Raw genomic sequence first — 27,275 nt, forward strand, 5'->3', positions numbered from 1 at the left:
ATATAAGCTGGCGTCGGTGATAGAGCCGTGCTATAAAGGGGCTGCGTATTCCAGGTTGATTACTACATTGTCTAGAGAATACAAACACGTCTGATTTCCAGGACATTCTGATTAATGATCATGTAGCTGCTTAAGATCTGTTCTGTGAGGATGTTACACTTAATTGAATGCTCAATCACCCGTTTTTATGTCGGAGTGTATAGTATAAAGTATTTGAGAAATCAATGTCCGGGCCTCACTCATATCATCCACAGTAATATTCAGTAATTCACTTTTTTCCACAATCAAGGAGGTTTTAGAAGATGTCCTTTAGGATCTGTTTTCCAGCCGGGATATCAGTCTTACTGTAAGTAACCAGTGTTTTAGAAAAGGTTTAGAAATAGGAAGGTGTGAATGTGGCCACCTTCTGTTGTCTGGAAACAACCTGCTGAAAAAAATTCTCAGTAAGAGTGACACTAATTTCACAAGCAGGAAGGATCATGTCTGGGTCAGGCAATTGATAGAGGGAATTGACAGAAGACAACTTTCCATATACTTTCCAGACAGGGATGTGGAGCATTGTTTGAACGATCTAATGGAACAAAGGACGGGTAGGGTTATGAACCGGTGCATTTCTCTTATTAGAAATTATTGTCCCATCCATGGGGTGAGGGAGGTTATTTTTCTAAGTGAATTTAATACCGAATGTTATTTGTCTTGATAAGATCCTTTATTTTTCTGGGGTTATACATTTTATACATACTGTACAAGCGAACCTGTTACGGCCTTTATGAGCCATCAGTGCGCTGCGGAGGAACGTTAGTTCCCTAAAAAAATGCAATTATTATCTTTATGCTGGTGTATTCCGTTGGTTATAAACACGTGTCAAGGCAGACATCATAAATGCTTAAACATTACTTTGTAGCATATCAGACAAAGATATATGCTGGTACTGGGTGTGTGTGGTATTATTGTGTATATATTCATTGCAGTTACATGTTAGCACAAACGTTTGTGATGGCCCTGTGGGTGTTGCCAAACTAGTCACATAAGACAGACAGGGAGGTTTTTTACTTTGATGTGATACAGGCTCAAGCTTGCTCATGTTCATTTATGTAAATGTGTGGCATTCCTTACTAACAACCCGGGCAGGGACGTGGTGTTTTAAATTAGGCCGTTAGTTTAGATGCGTGTTGTCTTTACCTTTATATAATGGGAAACATAAGCAAATTGCTTGGGGAAAAAAAATGGTACCTAGTGAGGTCTAGTTTACTCTACATCAAAAACACAGGAACGTTCTGGACTTCAGTCCGTACTGAAACAATACAATTTACAGTAGATCAGCACTGTTGTTACCACATTTACAATAGTAGCCATTAGGAAGCTCCTCATTGTGATAGACTACGGTGTTTTATCCCATGACAATGGAATTAACTAACATTCTACACACTTAAAACATTTCTGAACTAATTTTATTTGCTTTTTTGCATTCTAATTTGTTGAACGCGGTCATACGTCATAGTTGAGACGACTTAGGGAAAAGCGAGAGAAAATTCTGTGTCTGAATTCATAAAATGAAAAGAAAAAAGAAGAAAAGACTTATTTTTGTACTTTCCAGTGAAGAGTGTATCATTGCTGTGACATGCTTTGTTGATTTAATCATAATCAGGTTCGATTACAAATATAAAAATAAATGTGGTGTCTTTTAGTGGGTGTTCCTAGACCATCACATATATTTATAGATAGTTATATTTGACTAGTGTTAACTATAGTACATGTAAAGAGCAATAAATAGTAATAGTTTCTATAAAATGTTAAATCTTGGTGCAATATTAACTCTAGAACAAAAGTACAGTAACAATACAACGATCCTTCAATATCTTACAACGGTGTGTAATCACAATAATAATTAAAACTCTATTTGATAAATGTTGTTATATATACAAACTATAAAATAATCTGAGCTTGTACAAACAAACAGTCTCTCTGTGTGAACATCCGTGAGTTATGAACCATCTGAAAAGTTACAAGACAAATGATTTTGTGGAATCTTCTGGGGGTCTGTATCTTGAATCTGGGTTTTCGGACACGTTGTGTTTTTTGCTAGAGGTAAAAATAAATAAATAAACAAACAAAAATAAATAAATCACAATAACTCATTCTTTAATATTTCCCTACATATGTTGCTTATGATTCACTGTACATAGTGCTTTACTGCTTACCCCAGTTTATGTGTAACAATGGCAAGGCTGACTGCAATGATCACCACCAGCACACAAACGGATAATACGATGTACAATAACTGATCTGTCATAAATGAAGAAATCAGCAGAAATCAGATCATTGAATCGGCAGAATGTTTTGCTTGTTGTAGATGTGACACAAAAGTAAGACTTCCACATCATCTTACCATTTAGCCATGAATGCTCTTGCTGCGATTTGTTTACTTTGGACTTCGTAGTGGGGATATTTTTCTTAGGCCCTTGTGGTTCTAGATTTATGACATCAGAAATAACCAGCCAAAAACACATACATCCATTAGATGAAGAGATTAGAACAGGGTAAGTCTCGTATTTTCTGCTCTAATACAACTACAGACAGGTGACAATTTAAAAGAAAAACCATCATCAGGTATTGGGTCACAGAGCTTCACTGCAATTTGACTTCTGAGATGTATTGGAAGGATGAAGGAGCACCATCCCTTCTAGTGTCATTTATTGTTGGAGTTTTTTTTTAACTTGTCTTGCTACATGATAAACATCCTGCCAATTAGTTTGGATGCATTTCCCTGTATATAAGGAGACAGAATGTTTCTATAGGCTTTTGAATTCATTTGGCTGCTACCAGACAATTATCCAGGAACACCGTCATCCTGGAAAAGGCCGCTCCTACCAGGACGGATATGTTTCTAAAAGGTAATCAGTCAGACACTTTGCATTGATTTGTAGTGATCCTTCACTCTAAATGAAGTCAAACCATGAGAGCAAAAATGCTGCAGCATAATCGAGTCAAGGCTTTTTACTTTGTCACCGATCTGTTTTTCATGTCTCTAGCTGACCCAAATTTATAACAGTAGATCAGCACTGTTGTTGCCGATCAGAACAGGAACTAGATATTTCTGACTACAACAAATATTGACCATGCATAAGTACTTACTGAAATAGGATCTGTTATGAATGGCTTGTTGCAGCACATTGCACCTGTAAAGATTGTGATGATCCAGTCCATGACAGGTGCATAGGCTCTGAAGCACAGATCCCATTGTATCTACAAAGGCCAGCCTGCACTCTTTGTTTCCACTGACAAAAAAGTTGAGGTCTAGGACATGCAGCAGTTCTATGGTTGAATATCCACTAAGTGAAGCATCCTCAGAGCCAAAACATTTGGACAAGAATACCTCGAACCTCTGCCTGTTAACACAAATGAGCAGTGCAGTTACCAAGCAGCTCTTTAGTAAAGCTTTTAAATTGTTTATATACATATATAAAAATGTAAGCATGAGTAAACATCATTGTCTTCCTTGCCCCGATATTCTGTGGACAGAGCAGATGGGCTTGATGCTGGAAAAGTGAATAGAAACCAATACAGTGTGGCAAAATATATGATCATAATAATTAATTGACAGGAGGTAGAGTGACCAAACCTGCAAATCTTCTCTCCAGTGCAGTTGTCCAGCATCTCCAGGCAGGTCCATTCTGATGTTTGGTCTTGTTTGCACGAGTTGGAATTGTGCATGGTCTGAAAATGCTTGCAATCCTGATCATCTGGCTCACACTGGCAGAATACCAGCATGTCAACCATGTTTTCGGGTAGGCTTGAATAAAATCGTCTTGCTGCCATCCTGCAAAGCCTGCCCTCACATTGAGGTGTAGAACAAGACTGAACAAACGGCACCAGCTGCCGGTTACACACTTCGTCCTGGATGCACAGAGTCATTCCCTGTACGCAGGAAATGTCTAGAGTTGGAACTTAGTTTGGGGACATTAAGAGCCAAAGCAGAGGGAGAAAGTTTGTGATTGGGATTTGGGTGTTAACTTCCACATAAATATTGTTTATAATAACAGAGACCAATGGGAGATCTCATGATAATTAAATCAGCAGTTCAGTATAAACAACAACAAAAAAATAAATCAATTTACCAGATGGTAATAATTGACTTTCTTTCCATTCGTCCTTGTTTTTCAAGTTGTTCTCATGAACTGGAAAGAAGTTAAAATGGAAAATAAAGTGACATTTTGGCAAGAGATGCTGCAAATATAACTGAATAACTCATTGACGAATGGAATGTAGTAGAACCGGGAAAGGGTAGGTGATGATCTGAATGAGGATGACGAGCATTGGCTTGACTGCTCGCCTGCTGATTTGCCAATCTTGATGCGTCAGATGCAGGTAAGGGATCGACATCTGCTTTAAAAGAAGTGGCTTTAATTTAGAGTCGAGTACAATGTGTGGACAGAAATGATACTGTATGTGCTCTATACCATACCTAAGTAGGGATGGCAGAAGGAAACAAGGAGCTGTAGAACGCTGCATGGATTTTCATCAGTGCAAACACACTCTCTTGAGCGAGCTAATACTGCCTGAATGGTCATGTTACAGCCGTCAGTACTTTGCATTTGACAGCTGCTGTCTGATAAAAAGGGACAAAGCAGAAAAGCCGGTTTTAATGATGGGACTTCCACTTAAGCATTGATCCATGCAGTGGTAGCGTATTACTGGCATGAAGGACTTCCATCAAGGTAAGCTGTATTATACTGACGGGCACTAAACGAAAGAAAATAACCCACATAAAACGGGCTATTTGTATGTTGTGCCAGTACAAGCTGCCAGAACAGCTTCAATGCATCATGGCAAAAATTCTCTCTTTGTATTAATTTTTCCAGTCTCTGGAACAGTACTGAAGAGATGAAAGCCACTCTTCCCCAACAGAGTCGGTCTAAAATGGTGGTCCAAAATAAGTGCTAAAGTTCTTCCTTTAATCTGTCACCTATCTGTATAGCAAGGAGATAACATCTGATTAATACCATTGAATTTACTTAAATTAGTATGTTAAAATCTTAACTTCCAGAGTTCAAAATAATGTTTCCATTATAGGATGTCCCTTCATAAATCATTGTGTGTCTATATGATTTACTAGATTGTATTATTTTATGCTACATTAAATGCTAATTGTTGTTTATGGTTGTTAACTTGTAAATGTGAGGAAGGTTTATTTATTCCATCCAAGGGAGTTTTTCCTCACCACAGTCACCCGAGTCACCTCAGACTTGCTCATTGGGGATACATACAAACACATTTAAATATGTCTAATATTAAGCTTGATTTTTTTGTATTATATTAAACTTTGTATTAAACTTTTGTTTTATGTTTATGTTCTGTAAAGCTGCTTTGAGAAAATGTCAATTGTTAAGTGCGCTATACAAATCAATTTGAATTTAGCTATCAACATTTACTAACTCGCTGTAATTTCTTTTTTATTTACATGGACTTCTTTTCTAGACACAGACTGACCCATTAGTCAAATGTCTATTTAATGTCTATTTTACACAAACATAGTTAACATTTTTAGATGTTTTTTATTTGGTATAACATATGAATTTAAATTAACCTCTTTTCCAAGGTGCAATTTTGAAACTTAATTCCCAACGGTTCAGCATGGCCTGGGTTCCTGTCTAAATTCGCGCTCACCAGATCTTAACAAATAGAACTAATATCAACTTGTCTTAGGAAGCTCATTAACGACCAGACTCTGTCTATCTTTACTCTGTATGGTCTAACAGCTTTGATGCAAGTACATGGGGCTGAGTGCATTTATCATTTACAGCCGAGGGCAAGTCAGTGATTTTGATGAAACCAGCACAAATTGTTATCGATCCCAAACAGAAGCACATCAAAAAATAGTAATGTATAAGATTTACAATCTTTATAAAAAATTCAACCTAATAAAAATTCACTGCTGAGGACATTAATAAGGTGGGGATGTCCTTTGCATTTGCTAAAGAATGGGTTTGCCTCCTTTAGAGCCTTTCTTAGAAGAACCAGGCCTTCCATACCAAAGGTTAGACTATATATATATATATATATATATATATATATATATATATATATATATATATAAAAGATGCTACTGTAACTTTTTTGCCCATGAACATTTAACATGCCAGTTGTGTGGTGATGAACGAGTTCTACTTAATACATGTCTAACATTATATTGTGTTCACATAGTTAAGCTAAATAAAAATTTAAGTTCACTGCATCACCAAAGGCTGGATTTTATAGCATCCACTCACACTTGGGAATCATACCAACCTCTGAAAAGAAATTATTACCTCATTATTTTAATTACTCTCAATGTAGCTTTGGCTATATATCGGTCCCATGTTATGGCTAGAAGGGTTAAATGAGAAGGTGACTTCTAATGAGTTAGTTGTAAGGTTGTTAGATTTAAGATTTACATAGGGAAAAAAAAACATTACATTTGAGAGAGCATTGTGTTGAGCGTTTTTGTAACATCATGTAAGAAAAATGGGCCAAAGATACAATAATCCCTCTGCTAAAATTCAGCATCTTTGATTTACAAATAATCCACAGAACCTTTTTGATCTCTAAATACACTTGATTTGCCAAAATGTATGCTTCTAAACCTATAAAACCTCAAAGACTGATAAATATTTGTCCACTGTGAAATTATTTACTAGAAATAAAGTAAATAAAGTTTTTTTCCTCCCCATTCTGTGATACTGAACCTTACTCAGAACTGGTTAACTTTACCACAACACAACACCATTATAAAGACAGGAAATCCAGGGTAAGGGCTCAAATATAGCCAGCAAACCAAAACACCTTTCTTCACAAGACAGATCCTTGCTTGGGTAATGGTTTCATGTGAACCTGAATAAGCAGGTAAACAAGAAGGTCCTATTGCTGTAGGCTATTGCTTTTAAATTGGATTACATTGGGTTGGCATCTATATCTTGGCAAATCTTGTTATTTGAGAAAACCTATGGCCTTTTGGAATGATTGAATTAGTCATAAATCAATTGCAGGGAACAAATGAGTACCTTCAGAAACACAAACATTTCTTAGAAGAGTCTGTTCACTTCTGCACAGATCTGGTGAAAAACAAGGCTGCATCAGCGAGAAACAGCTTGGAGATATTGTGTCGCAATCGGTGTGCAAAACCAGCCAGATCCCTACAAATAAAGAAAAATATAAAAAATTTACTTCACTACATTTTAAAGTCTGTTCTGTTAAATAAACTATTGAGCCGAAAGAGCTCGGTTCTCATCTCAAAACCCCCTCAAACTAGTAAATAATGATGATTTATTTGGACCTAACAGCAATATTAATAAAAAGTGAGTGGAAACTTCCGGCATACAAAATCTCTATGGCTTTAAAGAATAACTAAAATATTACTGTAAACAGTTCTAACATTTACGATCATAAAATAAATACAATCCATCCATATACTAAGGGGGTTTTATAACAATTTATTTTCCAGTTAAAGCAGAAAGTTTTCCAGAGGCTTTATTTTTATAACAATATACAAGATTGTTATTTTATTTTTTTTGCATGCATAATTATCTATAAATGTGGACCTGAATAATCTTATTAAAAAGCAAATAAAATGTAAAACAGCCTTTCAGAAACAACGCAGAAATACACAAAAAGCTGGATGCTCACTTACTTAATAAAATAAACGTATTTCAACCTAAAATAGTAGAACAATTTCATATTATTTTCAATTTTTAACTATATTTAATGTGGCTTATGAAGGAAACTTGACATTTGAACATATAGTTGTTTACATTGATGTTTACGTCATTTAGACGTCGGTAAAACGTTCAAAAGTACAAAAGTTTGGTAAAAAAAATTGTTAACAGCGTAAACACAAACAAACACAAACAAACAAACAAACAAACAAACACAAACAAACAAACAGTGAATATTCGCTCACCGATAAACAGAGCCGTCTTCATGTCTGTGTACTGAAGTAACACCTGCGCTCGCGCACTGCACGAGCCGCCGCTTGAGTCCCCTTAGTAATATCAGCAGCCGGAAATGACGTCACTCACAACAAGTTTTTTTTAATCATGAACAAGGTATATTTATATCTAGTTGTTAACATGGTGATAAATAAAAATCAGTGTCTGAATTGTACAGTTAAACTGTTAAGTGCAATACCGTATACGGTAAATAGTGATGAATTTCTGACTTTGCCATTTAATTATTATTGTATACACACCATTCAGTATAAAACCTACAGCATTTCCACAGGCCGTATATACCTGTAGAACGAGTGTTTTTATTTACATTTAATATAACTCGTTAATTTCCTCATTAACGCGTCCTTAATGAGGAATTAGTTGAGCTTTTTTGAGCATCATTACGGCGCAATTACTGCGCAATACATTGTAATCTGGCGTATGTATAATAATCGGCAGCGTTTTATTTGTATCATATTAACCTCTGAGCAACAGTTTGGAACCGTTGTAAAATATTCAGGCGGTTTTCTGGACAATGTGACGCAAATAAACAGCGCTATTTATTTTCCCCCCTCCCCTTCCATAATTTATGATGTTTTTATTGTCTGCGTAATTTGTCCAGTCTGTTACACATAAAGACTAATGTATAATGTCTAATAGGGGCAACATGGGAACAAGTCTAAAATCTTCTATCCCAGACCGAAGCTACTATCCAGCAAACAGTAAAAGTATAGAAAAAAATAGCAAAATCATGCAAGGACACAATCAAATCTCATGCACTAACAACCTCTAGCATTTCGGTCCATACAGGTGGATACATTTACCTCAGCGAATCACATTAGCACCATTATCTAAATCATCACTGTTTACATTTACGGCACTTAGCAGACATCCTTATCCGGAGTGACTTACAATTTATTTCAATTTATACAATTGAGGGTTAAGGGCCTTGCTCAGGGGCCCAGCAGTGGAAGCACGGTGAACCTGGGATTCGAACTAACAACCTTCCGAACCAACAACCTTCCAATCAAACACCTTAACCACTAATCTACCTCATGTTCTGTAAAATCAACTCAAATATGCACTCTCTTTATAACATCAGTAATCACACACCATATCTTTTACCTTTAAACAAATTTATTAGGCTTTAGAGAAACATATTGAAAAGACATTTTAGTCAAACATCTTTGTAACCGATGAAATCTGATATAAAAATCTGTCGTGTGTGCTATATAGACAGGCAGAATTAAGAGGAATGCAGATTGCAGATACATCAGATACAATTGAACAATGCAAGATTATTTTTGCATCTTTACTAAATGTAATTTGACCTTTGCGATATAACGAGCTATATAAATAAACATAGATTATGCACGGCTGACAATATTAATAATCTATTTTCCACCGTAAGCAATCAAAACAAAACACCACCAATTAAATTCAGACATTTAAAACAGATAAAAAAAATAAATAAAAAAAAGAGGAGGAATGACAACAAAGTATCTTTATTTTGTTTGCCGTTGACGTACCGCATGAATGCGTTTACGTTAAGGTAATTACGTTAAGGTTAGCAGCAAGAACTCAACAAGCACATGAAAGAAGTTCTAACAACAAAGCACTATTACGAAAGCAATTGAACGCCCTGCCATTTAAAAGCGTTCATAATTAAGAGGTCCACCAAAGCAGAACAAAGATCCTCAAATCTGCCACTAGTTTTTCTCTGATTGCCCTCTGATCCCTACATGTGCCTCAGGCAAATAGCTATTATCTGGTGCAAATATATCTCTCCACATAATAAGCAAGCGAGACAGGGTAAAAAAATGAATAATACAAGCTTGTGCAAATACGTAAAAACCACCGCACATAATGCAGAGAGCAATCTCTATGAAACAAAATAAGGTTATTTGAGAGTTTTCATATTATTTTATTCATTTATGTGACAATTTTTTTTATTACTCTCAAGGAATGGGACTGCTGATCAGAATGTTTTTTGCAAATTCATTCACAGTACAGACATGCTGCTCCTGTGCTATACGGCAGGTAATACTGTACAACGGCAAATATACACTATTGAATTTTTAGCAACTCTCTTCATGAGATATAAACAAAATGGCATGTGAAAAGTATGAATCCCTCACCAGATTGTGCTGTGCTTTCTGTATGAAAGTTATAATCATGGAGAAAAATAATAAATGGAAGTAAAAGTAAACATAATTCGGTGGTTTCTTGGTCTCCTATTCGAGGCAGAATGTCATTTTCCATCTGTGTGGGTGTTAATCTGAAGCCTCCGTTGAAACCTTCGGTGCATATCAATCGAGTAAGTCTGAGCCTGTCTTTGCTTTGTCCTATAAACCAGTGATGAAGTGGAATGCTGTGAAGACCAACCCTTGCAGATCCGTGCTACATGACCTGGTCTGAGATTCGTGAGACATTGTCAAAATGACTCACTTGCGTGGACAGGGATTTATGACTGTCGGTGCTCATCTTGGTCCTCACCCTCTCCTTCTTTTCCCCTCGACCTGTATAGTGGCAGGTAAAGGCTGCTTTAAACTCCTCGCGAAATTTACCTGTTTGAAGAGAACAATAATAAGAAAAATCCGCAATGCATTTTCCTCATTTCTAATGTTGATCCTGAATACCAAGGGTGATGTCTCTAAATGCTAAATGCTCCCATCCTTGTGAGTGAATACTGTTTGAATGTAATGCACCAGAGCACACAACTATCATGTGGAGCAAAAATCTCTCAGAATGACAAGCAAGCTAGGTAGTGTAGGGAATGAATATTGCAAGGTTGTGTGATGACTTAAAAACAATCCCAATGGACCTTCACATGAAAAAGTACTCTCAGTGCTATGAATCGGGGAATCGACTATTTAACTTATTATAACTTATCCCTAAAAGGCTCTTAGGCCCCGTTCACACTGCAGGTAAAAGTGGCCCAAATCCGCCAAAAAAAATTTTACCCAAGACTTCTTCAGGAGTAGTGTGAACACTCAAATCTCGCCCAGATCTGATTTTTTCAAATCAGATCTGGGCATCCATATGTGGTCCTGAATCAGACCCAAATCTGATTTTTTCCAACGTGGCCGCAGTGTGAACAGCCAAGGCGGATCTGATGCGACTTTTAAGTCAATCTACATCGACATTCATCACAATTATGCGCCGGCGAATTTTTTATTTTTATTTTTTTTGCGTCGGCGCACGTGACACAAACGTGACTGGTAACGTGTGTGTGCTAAGAGTGTTATATAAAGTGGTTACGTGAACCAGCTCATAATTTTTGCATTGAATACATCACATTATAGCATTACATGATATGTTTGCTTGCACCAGATGATACATTACTTCCTCCATAACCTCGCCAACTTTTTAGCGCAACGGCGTGCTGCGTGTGACGTCATTGTTATTGTTCGTTTGCGCATGCGGGTCAGTTCGAAACAGCAAGCAGTTCACACTGGTATCTGATATAAGCCACATTTTAAAAGGTAATGTTAACAGCCAAACAAAAAAAAAATCAGATCTGAGCAAAATATCCAAATTGAGCATTAAGACTTGCAGTGTGAATGTGGCCTTAGATGGGCTGGTGGCTCAAGTGGTTAAGGCTCTGGGTTGTTGATCAAAGAGTTGGGGTTTAAGCCCCAGTGCTGCCACTGTTGGGCCCCTTAGTAAGGACCTTCTCTGCACCAGGGTGCTGTAACATGGCTGTCCCTGTGCTCTGACCCCAACCACTAAATATTATATGAAGAAAAAAAATCACTCTGCTGAAATGCATGTGAGACAATATGAATGATTTTATTCTAGTAGGTCTTTGAACTAGAGTATAAAAACTACAGAAAAAGGATTGTTTCATGTACAAATTTTCCTACAATTCAAAATTAAACATTGCACAGTTCCTGGTGCTGTGATTAACATTACACAGGTAGGTTTATCATAGCTACAGCCATCATACATATGTGCCAAAAGCAGGAATAAATAATTGCCGTGTTGTTGTTTACATATAGGGATATTCATGAACGCTAACCAGTGCCAGTGCAACTACAGGTCTCTCATACCTAGAGCTTCAAAAAAAATAATAATAATAATAAAATAAAAAATATTAGCTTCCAAAAATATATATATATATTTTTATTAAAAAATAAAAGATACTTGCTAAAGTATGTGTTGCTAATTTATCATTATAATTGGATTAAGAACTGCCATTGGTGTGAATGAGTGTGTGTGTGTGTGTGTGTGTGTGTGTGTGTGTGTGTGTGTGTGTGTGTGTGTGTGTGTGTGTGTGTGAGTGTGTGTTAAGAATATTAAGCATGCTGATTAAATATGAATTAAGAGCTGCTGGAAAGTGAATGGGAACATATATTATTGGAGAACAACAGCTTTAAAAGATTTGAAGACTTTTTCATATGAAGAGCTGACAGTGATGTACAGTTGTATGGATGTATGGATCCAGCAAAGCCTCGATGTGTCCAGCAGATGGAGATAATGTCTTATACAGAGTCTGTTAAGAGCGTTATCTCAGATACTCACCGCTGAGGAAATTGTAGATGATGGGATTGGCTGCACTGTTAGCGTATATAAGCCAGTGGGAAAAGGTGAACCAGGCATACACCGTCTCTCTGTTATTTGTGTTCTTGAAAGCACCAAACACTCTAGATGTGAGAAATTATAGAACAATATAACAGAAACCTGAGTCAAACTTAATCTTTATTGGCATTACAAGCTCATTTCAGAGAACTGTGATATTATCTGTAGATATATATTTTTATTCCAGATATGATTTTACTCACAGTATAACAGTCAATTCATAAAAAATGAAGAAAAAGTACCTTTTCATGATATTAAGGATGCTGATGGGCAGATAACAGATGGCAAAGACGAAGAGCACTACCATCAGCATGCGTGCTGTTTTCCGTCGAGATTTCATTTGCTTGATCTCAGCCGACACCGCGCTGGTCCGGATCTTGACCGACTCACCAGGGCCCGCAGCCTGAGCTGAACACTGCAGGGATTTCCACTTTCTCTGCACTACTGACGAAGTCCCTGGAATCTTATCAGACATTACACAAAGTATAAAGTCATAAATAAAAAAAAGTCAGAATAGCACTTCAGTCGATAAAGAGCCTCGGTACTAATCCATTAGAAGTAATAACACTGACTGATGATAACAATGGTTGGTTTTATCTGCAGAAGGATCCATTATAAAGACTGTTCTAGTGTCTGGAGTTAAAAAGTCGCTAGAACTAAAAAGCAAGATCTCAGAATCTCACACGCCTTTTTTTAATATGAATACTAAACAGTTGATAGCATTAGATTTGACTATGATTCTCATTAAGATTTGGCTTATGATGAAAGTTTTTGAAGTTGGTGAGACATTTTTTACCTGCTGACACCAGAGTTTCTGACAGATTTGGATATATGCCAGGACCATCAGGCACAAAGGGGCAAAATAGGTAACAATAAAGAAGCAGGTGTGGTAGACCTTGGGGTAGATTTCATCTGTCAAGAGACCAACCACCAACACACACACACACACAACAAAATAAGTTTGAAATTAAATAGCAAGTTTGAAAATCTGTTAAATCCCTCAGCTCTTTTATGTGTGAATTGATAAGGACCACACACACACACACACACACACACACACACACACACACACACACACACACACACACACACACACACACACACACACACACACACACACACACACACACACACACACACACACACACACACGTGACAAAAAAACAAGTTTGAAATAAAATAGCAAGTTTGAAAATCTGTTAAATCCAGCAGCTCTTTTATGTGTGAATTGATCAGGACACCCCCCCCCCACACACACACACACTAAATTCTATGTAGGTATTTAATATAATTAGTAAAAATGTACAATGTGTACATTCAATTAAAATATTACATTAAATGAAATCACACCTAGTCATGCCTGGATGTTCATTTGATAGTTCGAAGGCCAGACAAGAACGAATATAAAGAAACAAAAAATGTATTAAACGATAACAGGAATTTCAGATAAATTCTTCTGTTTATAAACAGTCGAGATCAAGTTGTGATGATTCCCTTTGTGTTTTTTGTTCCTTCTTTTGTTATTTAATTTCGATTATTGACCTGCTTCTGAACACAAAAATTCTAAAAGCTAATTAATGCCGCTCGCAGAATCTACAAAATCCAAAACCATTTCATTTCGACTTCTAGGAGCTTTCTTTATTTACAGAGGGTGATCTGTTTAAGACCCCATATATCTTAATCGAAACCTGCCTTTACCGATTATAGCTCATTTGTCACTAGATTAATTAGCATTTTCAGCAAGTCTAATTCATCACTAGATTTTTCTTAGAGGATATTAAAATGTGACCGCCTAAGTTTAACCAAGAGGAACACGTACCTTACATCCACTTAAGGCTAAGGAAGATATCCATTTGTCAATCTCAAAAAAAGCAGGAGAAGGAGTATGAGGAAAGCACTGAGACCTCTGGAGACTCTAGCTGCCCGAGACACGGACTGTTCTCACCCTGACGCTATCGTAGCATCAGCAACTTTTTCTTGCAGTCCGTCTCAATCCAATAACACCACTAACACAACCCTCTCTAATCTGCCTTCCATGTGCTGAACTTTACCATCATCACTTACCCCTACACTGGATGCTGATGGATGGATAGTTCTGGTGTCAGACACCTTGTACTTCACACTATATCACTTTATGACTGAGTATATTTACTATGATTTCACTCATTTAGACGTTTAAACCACTCTATGTATGTGACAGTAAACATGACTTCTGAGTGAGTGCTCTCTCACCTCCCCAGTGTTCGTCACACACGGTAAAGAGGACCGTCTTGTTGGTGAGCTCAGGAAGCAGCTCAGGCAGAAGGCTGGTACACTCCATAACAACAGCCTGAGGAATCATGATCACGCAAGACACCAACCAGATGAGGATGATGCTCCTGCGGGCTCGCTTCGCAGTGCTCTTGAACTTTAGAGGGTGGCAGATTGCATACCACCGATCCTGGGCAATGCAACTGAGGGTCAGCACTGATACAGACACAGAGATCGTCTGGAACAAACAAAAGATTAGAAATACATGATGACAGAAAGAAACAAAGGTAAACTTTATTACTGTATGTTTGTTCTGACAAGGAACTGTTAAGTTGTTAACTTCCTTTTGTTTCATACCATTAAGGTGTTTTTCCTTTGGAGCTAGTGGAGCCTTTTAGTTCTTTTAGTGTCTGTTAGACAAACTAAATTGACTGTATTTCCACCAATTGACCAGTGTTCCAGAGATGAATGAATAAATAAACTAACAGAGCCAACATGAATAAATAAACTTCAAAAAAATTCAAAATATGAAAAGGTTCATGGATTTTTTTTTGGTCAGATATATGCATCATACACGATTTCCATGCTACAACCACGAAAGCCTGGCTCAAACTGCTCCAGCTATTCTCCAAGCTACTCTTTACCGGTTAAAAAATGTAAAGTAGGAGGTTATTCATATTTTTTAATTGACTACAAGGTCACTCCAGGCTTCTCTTTAAAATGGTAAATATGCATTTTAAGCTTGTTTGGAAAGTAGCAGCTCTTGCTTTGGGTTTTAAAGGATCCATGCTCGACTACACCATACAAAAGTTCCTCAGGGGCCTTATCTAAAAGAAGCAAAAACAACAACAACAACAACAACAAAAAAAAAACCTTCTAGTATACAGCATTCAATGCTAACTTGTCATAGCTGTCATTGGTCTCTGTAGGGGGAATATATGAAGAATATTTGTTGCTAGTGTTTTGAAACCAAACAAAAACGACTTCCACAGATGCCGTTTAGTACGAAGCCTTCTTTATGCAGTTTTCCTTGTTTGCTATACATTATATTGTTATATTGCAGTCAAGCACAACATTTTTTTTCTCTTGTTTGTCATTTAACAACATTCAATAAACAAAAGGTTACAATTAATTCCTTATATATATATATATGCAGAAAACAACTGGGTTCTAAGAGCATACACATCAAATCCAGATGTGAGGCTTAACGAATACAAATTGTTCAATCGCTAATTTAAATACAGACATGCCACAATCTAACCATACATGTATATCGGCCATTTTTCTTGTCTCATGGAAAGACATTTTTTGCTGAAGTAGAGATATTGATAATTGCAGTTTTTTTGGGTTTGTCGATTGATTTTTAATCAATTTGATAAATTAAAACAAATGCACTCTGCTGGTCACTCAGTTTGTCAGAATGGAAACCTAGAAATTCCTAATGATGCCGTAATTACAACAAGAATAAAATAAGACAATAAACAATGACAATGAAGAGTTACTGGACTCCCACTGGCAGTCCCATTGGCAATGGTGAATTGCTGTATGGAAACTGGATAATGTTCAGGCCAAGAGAAATAATGAAATCCAACACTGCAGGGATAATGATGCTCAGTAATTGTAAATACCTGCTATATTCTCCCTGAAATGTGCCTGCAAAAAAAACAAAACAAAACAAAAAACATGATGCCGAACGAAACTGAGCTACTGCAATTATTGCCGAGTCCCAGCTGATTGCACAGCACTGTATTAAGGAATTTCTGCTGTTAAACCCTTTGGAGCTTTCAGGTAGAAAATCAGCCAGGTCCCTGTGTATTGCACAATGCACAATATCCTCCATTGGAAGATAAGCCCTTCAGCACTCACAGACTCTGTTAACCTTTCCTGGGATTTGAGAAACATATTTGCAATCAAAACTAATTATGTTTCATAGGTAATTGAATGTATTAGCAGTTTCAGGATTTAACAAGCCCTTAAGTAAAGTGTCCCGTGGTTTGTATCCCAAGTTCCCTGGAGTGGTTTTACATTTTAATCATTAGTGGTACTAAAGAACATACAAAATTATACATATATAGCAGAGCTCTGCATATGTAATGATATGCATGAAGGTAAACTTAAAATAAAAATGCCTTCAAAACATAAATAATATATTAGTGCCCAATAAGATTAATAATGATTTTCATGTTCTCATTTCCATGGATATTCTAGTACCTTTAATTGTGTGCTTATGAAAGTGCACTGTCACAATTTAAACCAAAGATATTCAGAAAAGTTTGACTATTAATGTTGACATGCAATTTTAGATTTCATTTTTTTTATGGCTTGAACAAATTCTGTAGAATGACACTGTTTTAAAGATAAAAAGTACTGCTACAATTCGGCTTCTGTTATAATATGATGCACCGGTGTATTTGCCACTGACTTGCTCTCTTATTCAAATCTTATTCACGAGGTGCAATTATTCTGTTCATCCCCTTCTGTTTTAATTGCTTCCCCGTATACTAACCTGTAAATAAGGTAAAATCCGACAGAGTGTCTCTCCGAAGAACCATGTTTCTGTGATGTCCACTACGAGACTGGCGGGAAGGCAAGTAATGGTGACCAGGATATCAGCAAAGGACAGGTTCACAATGAAGTAGTTGGTCACTGTGCGCATATGATGGTTTTTCCACACTGCAAAACAAACTGAAGAAAAGATCAGTTTTAAAAGTTTTATTTTTCACTTGATGCTGATGATAGGGCTATTTTGTTCAGCGCTTGCTTATGAGTGACAGTAAAGACAGCGCAAAATATGACCATTTCTAGAACATAGCTTACCGAACCAAAGTGGCATGAACGCAAGACAGAAATCCATTATGTGCCATAAAACCTTTTGAAAAGGACACTCAAAAGCGTCATATTCTCAGAATACATGCTTGATTGCTTTGCCTGCCTTCTATACATCTTTGGTGTAAAATCAATTTTTGGTAGCACATTGACACAATGACCGATGTACTAGCAGGGACATGACTACTTATTCGTATGTCCTTCACCTTATGTGCATTTTTTTTGGCTAATATAAGACTTGATTGATATAATGCCATGCATAAACACAAATACTGTATAGCTCTACTTGAATATATTCAGAAAGCACACAATTTTTTAGTATAGAATGTCTGTAGCATCGCGATTTCCCTGCAGTGGAACTCAGGGGCCAAAGCATGAAAGTGGCTCCATGAAGACATGGTTTGTTAAAGTCATGGAAGAACTTGATCCTCCTCGATAGTCTTCTCTGAACACCTCTAGGATGAATTTATTTGCATTAAAAAAAAAAAAAAACACACAAAAAAAAACCCTTTGAAACTTTTTCATTGTAACTTTGAACAATGTTTTAAACTCATGGTATATTAAGTATGTAACCTAGTGAACCAGCATTAATGTATCCAATGTTAGAGATTTAAGCACTTATGTACGTCGCTCTGGATAAGGGCATCTGCCAAATGCTCTGAATGTAAATGTAAATGTAAATGAAAATGAATTGAGACTCTGACTACACCCCGGTGTTCCCAGAAGAGTGGAGGTTATTATTATAACAAAAGGGGATTAAATATGGAATGGGATTTTATTTTAAAAGCACATATGAACAAAAGACAGCTACTGTGTGAAGAATTACAGTAGCTAATATACCATCTAATGAGCTCTTCTCATTTCCTATAAGAACAAGCGCATAGCAAAGCAGCACAGCGGCATTTTCATAAGGACATATAATTAAAGATCACTTACAGGTTTCATTTAATGTTTTTTTTTTTCTATTGTTGAAAAGGTGCACTTTACTGAAGACATGCACACACACTGAAGGTCTATTGAATTCAGGGTATTCTTATTTCTTCTAATTTCCTTTAACGTACTATATTAAAATGTGTTAAAATGTGCGTGTGGTCAATGATCAGAGCCTAAAATTCACAATCATCTCATTTAAAAAGACATACAAAGGGTTAAATATGCAGATATCAGATAAGAGGTAGACAGGCATTAAAAAAAAAAGAAAATGAAAAAGAAGAATTATTAAGAAAAAAAGACATAAATCAAGCATCGCGTTAGTTCTGGCAGGCTACGTCATCAAGTGTGCATCAGCTGGTAATCAGCTGCCCATGACGTGCACCACGACTTCCTATTACCCGACCATTTAAATACCCATTCATTGAGCTGCTTTCTAGCACGCGTCGCTGCTGCTGCGACTTAAACTCCCTCCTCCAACCCCGACTCCACCATGCTGGAACCTGTGTTCATTGCACCAGTTATGTCTTAAATCTCCACATATTTTTCTCTCTCTCTCCCTCTCTCTAATTATTTAATTATTTATTTATCCATTTATTTGCCAAAAAAAAAAATGCATGATTAATGGTTCTGTTATAGTGGGGGTCTATTCTATTTTCTAGTTGCTGCTCTCCTCGCTCTGTCCATGCATGCGCGGACGGGCGCGTGGATTCCTGCCCAGAACAGAACCATACCGCCAACACTAACTGTATGCTATCATCAATTAAATCCTCATTTGACAAGTGGTCTCGACAGAAACAAGGGTTCTGCTTCAATAAATATTAGACATGAGGCTGCAGGCAAAATACATCAGGTACTCACGACATATTTAAAATATATCACAACAGATTTGTTTTTGACGAGAAAATTGTTTAATTTGCAATGATTCAATCTGCTTCCTTTTTCTCTGTCAATAAAAATAGTTCCTAAAGAACCCAACACACAGACTAACCACCTGTAAATATCCAATGTACGACTGGAACTAGCTGTTGTATAATGACGGATTCTTTACTGAAAGATTGCATTACAGGAACATAGCGTTATTTCTAGCTCAACACAGTTTGCAGGTATTAACACTGTAAATTAATAAATTCATGCTATATTGTGTAGTAATAATAAAACAGCATAATACCTATATGTAGTAGTTCGTTAACAAAATACAAAAATTCTAGCTTTGTGTGCTTTTTAGTCAGTAAAGTCAGGAAGAGAGCACCAGTGCTACAGTTGTATATTTTCATACACATATACACACAATGTGAGTGAATGAGAGTGTGTGTGCCCTGCAATGGGTTGGCACTCCATCCAGGGTGTATCCTGTCTTGATGCCCGATGATGCCTGAGATAGGCACAGGCTCCCCGTGACCTGAGAAGTCCGGATAAGTGGTAGAAAATGAATGAATGAATGAATGAATGAATGAATATATTTGACATAATTCTCAGTTTGGTGTTCCCCCAATAAACAGAGGAAAAATAACCACAGATTTAGCCTAAAACCAAGCTTTCTCCATGAGATGTTTACTGTATATTATTGGTAAGAGCAACAGATGCAAACCGAATCTCATACGTGCAAGAATATTTAAAGTAATGACCAAAGTCTGAGTATTCAATATACTCAGAATATTTATTTTTTTTGGCTGGCAACATCAGCATTAAGATTTCCATTCAGACAGGTACATTAGCATATATTAACATGCTGTCTGGGATGAACATATTACCAGCATGGCTGTTTGGCAGTCAGTACAAACGTCCAAGTTACTTCTCCATACATATGCCAAATAAAAATTCTCATTTGTATACTCTTTTCATGTGCATGATAATAACTAAAGTGTTTAGTGTTCTATTGGATTGCAATAGATAACTTATCAAAGAATATTCAAGCACAAGATATAATAAATACATGCACTCATCAGGCAATTGAATAGGAACATTGTTCATTATTGTAATCATCCAATCTGCTGGTCAGGCATCAGCAACTCATCCAGATACCAGTTAAGATGATATTCAACAAATCAACCAACAAATGTGATGACAGTTAGTACCTTTATATGTGACTTTATAATGCTATTAATCTGACTAAAAAGCTCAGTTGGATCGAAAAGCCTTAATATAAACACCTTGATCAATTTGACTGAGCTCAATCTGTAGATCTGAAATAATCCTATAAAAAAACATTTAGCCAACACTTGAACTTGTCTATTTTCTTATCTAACTCATAAATATTTTGCTCAATGGTGTATGAAGTATATGTATTAAATATATGTAATTCACATGCAAATGAATATTTGAATCAGACTGCAATGTTTGGAGTACATATGAACAGTACTGGTTGGTTTGAGTATTTCCGAAACTGCTGATGCCCTGGAGTTTACATGTACAACAGCATATGAGGTTTACAATGAGCATCAGTTTGTTAGGGAAATGAGTCGTTGAGAGACAAATGAGAAATAGTTTGAGCTTAGCAGTAAGGCATCTTTGCCCAGTTTCCTGCCAAAAAATATTCATGTGCAAAATAACAGGCAATTCACTCAATAAAACACAAAACAGCCATAGTCAAAGTCTCAGAAAGTTATTAACTCATTGGAACATAACTGACTCAGAAGGACTCATTAAGAAGCTGACAAATTGTCATTTGGGATTGCAGTACAAGGAGAGGTGGTGCACCAATGATACTGTGAAGTGTTGCTTGCACAAACATGATTTGCATGGAAGAGTCATCAGAAGGAAGCATTATCTGTCACTTCATCACAAACATTAACATCTTACTGTACATATAAAAAAAACAGAGGTATTTTGTAAACAAGACAAGCAGACTGATGAAATATAAATGGACTACAAAAGCCAATGGTATGTTTTTTTTTTGTTTTTTTTTTAAAAAGGCAGCATTTGATTAAATGAACATCTTGCTATTAACCATGGAGGTGGATCTATTATGCTTTGTGCTTGTGTAGCAATCAGTGCCACAGGAAACATTGCGCATACAAAAGAAAAGAAGAAAAGAAATCTAATAATAAATCAGCAAATTTTGGAAACACATGGGATAATGTGTGTAAAAAACTTAAGCTGATAAGAGATTGACAATAATCCAAAACATACTGTACTGTACCTCAAAGCTTGGACTACTTCAAGGAATGCAAACTGAGGCTTTTGCAATTGCACCACAGTATTGTATGTATTTAGGTAGATTATCAACTTGCACAGCAAGCTTTAAAGACGTTCTGTAAGACTGAATGGTTGAAAAATTCTGAAAAACTCTGATTACAAATAGCATTTGAATGCTGTGATGTCGGCCAAAGGGGGTGTTCCTTAGTAGGGTGTCTAAAGTTTTGCACATGCCACAATTACAATTAGATTTTTTCAATTGTTTAATTCATCAAATCAAAAAATTAACCATATACTAATAATGCTTATAGAAAGTATGTCATTTTTCAGTCAACCACTGTAATGCATCCCCCACACACATATAATAACAACTGGAATATTTGATTGGTTTGTAGTGAATGTAAGCTGAGTCTGATACAGTCTATCTAAAGTAAACTGATGCCTAGACCTTTTATCTAATCTACAGTAACAGAGGTGTTTAATTAATCATTAAATGTAAAATCACTGGATTGTTATTATCTGATTTGTTGTGAATCCATTTAACATCAAGAGAGAATGCAGGATGTGCTCTATGGATGGGATAAATGGTGTCCTCTGTCTCCACTGTCAATCAAAGCATTTACCCAGGTGTGGGCAACCTGAGTGGGCAACCTCTGAGTGTACTATGGTAGACTGTAACAGTCTGAAAAGATGGGGCTTCCTGGTTGGCTTCACATGTCTGTGTGGAAGCCTACACTAAAAGGTAACTGTCAAATGAAAGTGGATAGCATCCTGGCATGTGACCAAATTAGTGAGACAAGTGGGAATACTGTTACTCTCACAAATAATGTTAAGAACTGATGATGTAAAACAATAAGACAGTTCAAGAATTCATGGTGTAGCTCATTAATTAAGCACGGAAAACGGATAGGGCAGTATCCAGTCCACAAATCTCTACCAACAATGTGAAGTACCATTGAATGGTGATGAAGACCATTTTCCGTTCCGCTCTATGATTCAACTGAGTTCCAAGAAATTTCTGGGATGCATAGAAGTGCACTTGAAAGTAAATCACATTTCTCTGAATTTCTTAGACCTCAGTCATCATCACCATTCGAAATGGTCTTCATCACCATTCGAAGGTACTTCAAATAGCTGGTAAAGATCTGTGGATTGGATACTAGCAGTGTTCCTGCAGTCAATTGAGACAAGAGAAAAGGCTGTAGCTATGGGAAATGTGGATACAAATCTAAATCAAAAGAGAGTAACTCCACGTTTTCCTCCAGCACTTTGATTTGTGGGACGGCACTCTAGGTCTCACAGTCTATGACAAGGCAGTTTTAATGCTTTTGATTAAAGTGCAGCAATATGGACAGAATTTCTTGTCACTCTGCTTTGGATTTGGGTCGTACAACATGCAGTGACATCTCCAATGATATCTGGTTGATATCTCAGGAGTATACATGGGGAGAACGAATAGACATGGGAGAACAGTGGATGAGAAAACTCTTTCATAACATTTTCCTGGACCACTACTGTATATATTTTAGGTAGAATGACTCATGACTGTACTCAGGCACTGGATGGTAGATGAACCCTTACCTTGGCAGACACAAATGACTTCCATTGAAGTGGAGATTTGTTGAAGTTCTTGGACATTTCCACCTAAACGTAAAAGATGTAAATCTTGCCGGGATGTAAATGATGGCTGTTAAATGGTGTAACCTTCACACTAACCTCGGGAAAAGGTGGAGGATCCATGTCTAAAAGGAGTTGAACCAAACTAATGAACCAAACTAAACCAATAATTTACCATTTGAATTGATGAGAAGAACAGCAGATGGGGCAAGATTAGGAGGCAATAAAGTTCAGAAATAAACCAAACAAAATTCACATTATGCTGAAAGTGGACAGGGGGTGGACACCTTTTTCTTTGATAGTTCATATCAACAAAAGGCTCGAGTTGTTTTCATCTCCGATCATGCTGACTTTCCTAAAAATGCCCTAGTAGTCCACCATGATGTAACAGCATTACACGCCAGCCGTATTCGCTAGTGATTACATAAATTTATATGGGGAAGTAGGTAACTCAGTGGTTAAGGTGTTGGACTACTGATCAAAAGGTCTAATATCCCCAACTCCTCTTAAAGCTCTCCTGTCCTTCCCAAGCCAACTGTTTGGTATAATCACTCCAGTGGAAGTTCATTCCTGGGGCTATGAAGTCATAACCAAGTGACCTTCCTGATGTAGTGAGAGCTTTTCATGGACATTCTTGTTAGATATCAAAACAACTTCAAATTATCATCAAGGGTAATCACAATGACATTAGGATTAACCTAATTTGTACTTCCTATATTTATGCCAATATTCGTCACCTTATTATATTGGTCACAACCCATACCTCATAACCATAGATGAGAACAGTGACATAAAGTGAGCGGTACTGATCTGCTACTGCTGACCCCGACACCTCAACAGATATGGCAAGGTGCCTCAACTCACATGAAGAATCCCACTTTTTTTTTCTAGAAAACAACATTGGCCTTTGACTAGAAGTTGCTGATTTGGAGGTGTCCTCTTTAGATGCCAAGAGAACATCATCATCTGAAAATAACAAGGACATTATCTCTAGCTAACCATACTGGACACCTTGACATCCTGTCTGTAGAAATCATGAACAGGCAAGCAATCACGACATCCCATCAAGAACACTCTTTTATGTCTTAGACAGAGACTTGATCACATGATGCATTCATCCCAGACCTTTCATGGAAGGCTCATGAGTGTTATTCCCTTATAATCAGGACACGTCATCATGCTTTTTTTTTTTGTATCTCTGAACTTGGACATACAGTATTAATCTAAAACATGTATTCAAACAGAACATTCTGTTTGCCTTCAAAAAAATCTATGTCACAATATTCAAGTCCATTACGCATTCCATAAACCCATTCACAGCAGCTGTGTATCATCTGCATATCAGTTACTTGGTAATTTATGTGCTGCTGCTATTCATTGTGCATCCTTGACTCTGCCTTAAAGAAGCAGGCTGATAAAAGAGAATCTGTCAAAGCCACATCAACACGGAGACAGTTCGTTTGGGATAATTATAGTAACACCCTTAGGACTTAATAATATATTTATAACAAGAGCCCAGTAACTGATTTGTAAATAAACTAAACAAATAACAGGAATGGTGCTGCAATCAGAGTAATGTGCTGCAATCTGCCAAATAAAGCAATAAAGCAATCAACTGCATTTTAAGTTGCATTTACAATGATAATTGCATGACATTTTTTTCCAGATGGTATTTGCATTTATTATATCATATTTACATATACACAAGAGTCAACAAATTTCAATTTCATTGAAAGACATGACAAAATATGATCAAATGACAAATTCTGCACCATCATATGTCCATTAAATGTTATTTTATAATTTTCCATTACAGTATATTTTATTCAAGGACAATGTAAAGGTATATGGAAGCATTTCTTCTGCCTTTTAAACTATTAAGAAAGAAATATCATGAACAACCCTTTAAAAATCAAATATGTATAATGTAGTTAGTATTTGGACAGTGACGCATCTTTATGGTGCTTGTAATAATTCTAATTCTATATTCCAATGCCCATGATCTTAAAATACATAAAGTCCACATTAATAAAGATCTGTATCAGGTGGAGATTTAATAAACAAAGGCAAACAGCCTCAGATAATTATACAAATGCAAAATAAAACGCATCCCACTCTTCCACCTCAGTGGTACAAGACCTATAATCAAGTTTGTACAGGGGGTTTGTAGCAGAATGACAACAACGAGTCAGTGCAATGCAGACTGAAAATCATCATCTGGAATAATACTGAAACAATTCCAATTCCTCACAGTAGTCCAATCTTCACACACACACACACACACACACACACACACACACACACACACACACACACACACACACACACACACACACACACAAATACACCAAACTCAATACAAACAAACACGCGCGCGCACACACACACACACACACACACACACACACACACACACACACACACACACACACACACACACACACACATACATACATACACCAAACCCGATACACACAGAGCACTATACATCAGTGTGTAGCGTTGTGTAGTAGGATTTCTGCCAGGTATTTGAGTGACTGTACACAGAGAACATCTTCAATGGGTTCTGATTATGGGAATAAAGCCACTGTGAATAGTTTTAAAATTGAATACCAGAAGCAAAAGTGTAACGATTTACACCGACCATTTGATCAACTTTAGGTTTAATCAAGTCCACAGTTTAATCCAAGGTTAAATAATAATAATAAAAAACCCACCAGATCCAATCTGGCAACTGCTTGAACACTAAACCTGCCCTGGTTCCAGTCTTTATATGAGATCAGAAGGTTTTATTTGTAAACTTACCTAAAGCGTTTCCGACCAGCGAGCACAGGAACACAATGACGTATCCTACTATTAAGACCCATTCATACTGCTTCGGATGTAAATATTCACTCCAAATGTAGTGCAAAAGTTCGTCGTCCTCGTCGAGGCGCAGGTGCGCGGAGCTCGCAGTGGAATTGGACGTGGAACAGTCGCGGCAGCTGGAAGTGACGGTGGCCGCCGCCATGCCGTGTGTCAGTGTTACACCATCGCGAGGCAGGTGAGTGAATGAAGACCGAAAGCGCGCTCGCGAGGTGCTTTAAACGTCGCCGTGACGCGCTCGAGGAGATTTCACGGTAACCAATTGCGCGGAAGGAGCGCGCCATTACGCGCACGAGACCTGTGTGATTTTCCATAGAAGCATTCTTTACTAAACATTCTCTTTCCTCTAGAATTCTTTTTAAACACGTGCTATAATAATAATAATAATAATAATAATAATAATAATAATAATAATAATAATAATAATTACTGATAATAATAATAATACCAACAATAATAATAATAATAATAATAATAATAATAATAATAATAATAATAACAATAATAATAATAACAATAATAATTACTGATAATAATAATAATACCAACAATAATAATAATAATAATAATAATAATTACTGATAATAATAATAATACCAACAATAATAATAATAATAACAATAATAATAATAATAATAATAATAATAATAATAATAATAATAATAATAATAAAAAGACATCTAAAATATTGACCAATTTCATATAGAATATATTTTAAAACATTTAAATGTTATTTAAATTTTAAATGTCATGGCATTTTTTAGTAGGAAACCACAATAGAAAATGCCTTTACTTTTGACATAGGTTATATTTGGGAGAGAAAATAAATTCCATGACATTTATTGTTTTAACTATTTAATGCTGAAAGAAAAGATAGTTGCTAAAGGAACTGTAGCAACATTCTCTAAGTTAACATTCTTAACTTAAATGTATGGTGCGATGATTACAAGGTAATTATAAAATAAGTTTGTAGAAAGTTTAGAAATACAAACTTTTTTAAGAAAAACGTTTTCCAAAAAAATTGTATTCAAGACTGACCTGAAACAGCCTCAAGGTCGACTATGACACATGACAAATCCTCTTTCCAGTTTATGCCTTGCTGAC

At 36.5% G+C, this 27,275-nt stretch overlaps 2 protein-coding genes across 4 annotated transcripts; both read right to left on the bottom strand.

Moving 5' to 3' along the window:
• Window positions 1-1,620: 1,620 nt before the first annotated feature.
• Window positions 1,621-8,231, bottom strand: gfral (GDNF family receptor alpha like). Of its 3 annotated transcripts, none has more exons than XM_047811901.1 (11): window positions 7,937-8,231; window positions 7,041-7,172; window positions 4,466-4,609; window positions 4,276-4,386; window positions 4,119-4,178; window positions 3,623-3,947; window positions 3,504-3,539; window positions 3,136-3,389; window positions 2,390-2,470; window positions 2,202-2,286; window positions 1,621-2,082 (listed from the first exon to the last, which is right to left on the bottom strand). In XM_047811901.1, exons 1-11 carry the CDS (start codon window positions 7,956-7,958, stop codon window positions 2,004-2,006), a joined length of 1,329 nt encoding a protein of 442 aa, XP_047667857.1. In that variant the 5' UTR covers window positions 7,959-8,231; the 3' UTR covers window positions 1,621-2,003. The 3 variants fall into 3 exon arrangements, with proteins under 3 accessions (XP_047667857.1, XP_047667858.1, XP_047667859.1); XM_047811902.1 differs by having other exon boundaries at window positions 4,276-4,383; window positions 7,937-8,225; XM_047811903.1 differs by lacking the exon at window positions 3,504-3,539 and having other exon boundaries at window positions 7,937-8,224.
• Window positions 8,232-9,455: 1,224 nt separating this feature from the next.
• Window positions 9,456-26,478, bottom strand: hcrtr2 (hypocretin (orexin) receptor 2). The gene is made up of 7 exons (XM_027165688.2): window positions 26,112-26,478; window positions 17,302-17,480; window positions 14,778-15,033; window positions 13,342-13,457; window positions 12,788-13,008; window positions 12,489-12,610; window positions 9,456-10,531 (listed from the first exon to the last, which is right to left on the bottom strand). Exons 1-7 carry the CDS (start codon window positions 26,314-26,316, stop codon window positions 10,365-10,367), a joined length of 1,266 nt encoding a protein of 421 aa, XP_027021489.2. The 5' UTR covers window positions 26,317-26,478; the 3' UTR covers window positions 9,456-10,364.
• Between the last annotated feature and the right edge of the window lie 797 nt (window positions 26,479-27,275).

This window comes from Tachysurus fulvidraco, chromosome 4, assembly GCF_022655615.1.
Source record: "Tachysurus fulvidraco isolate hzauxx_2018 chromosome 4, HZAU_PFXX_2.0, whole genome shotgun sequence".
Classification (NCBI taxonomy): Eukaryota; Metazoa; Chordata; class Actinopteri; order Siluriformes; family Bagridae; genus Tachysurus; species Tachysurus fulvidraco.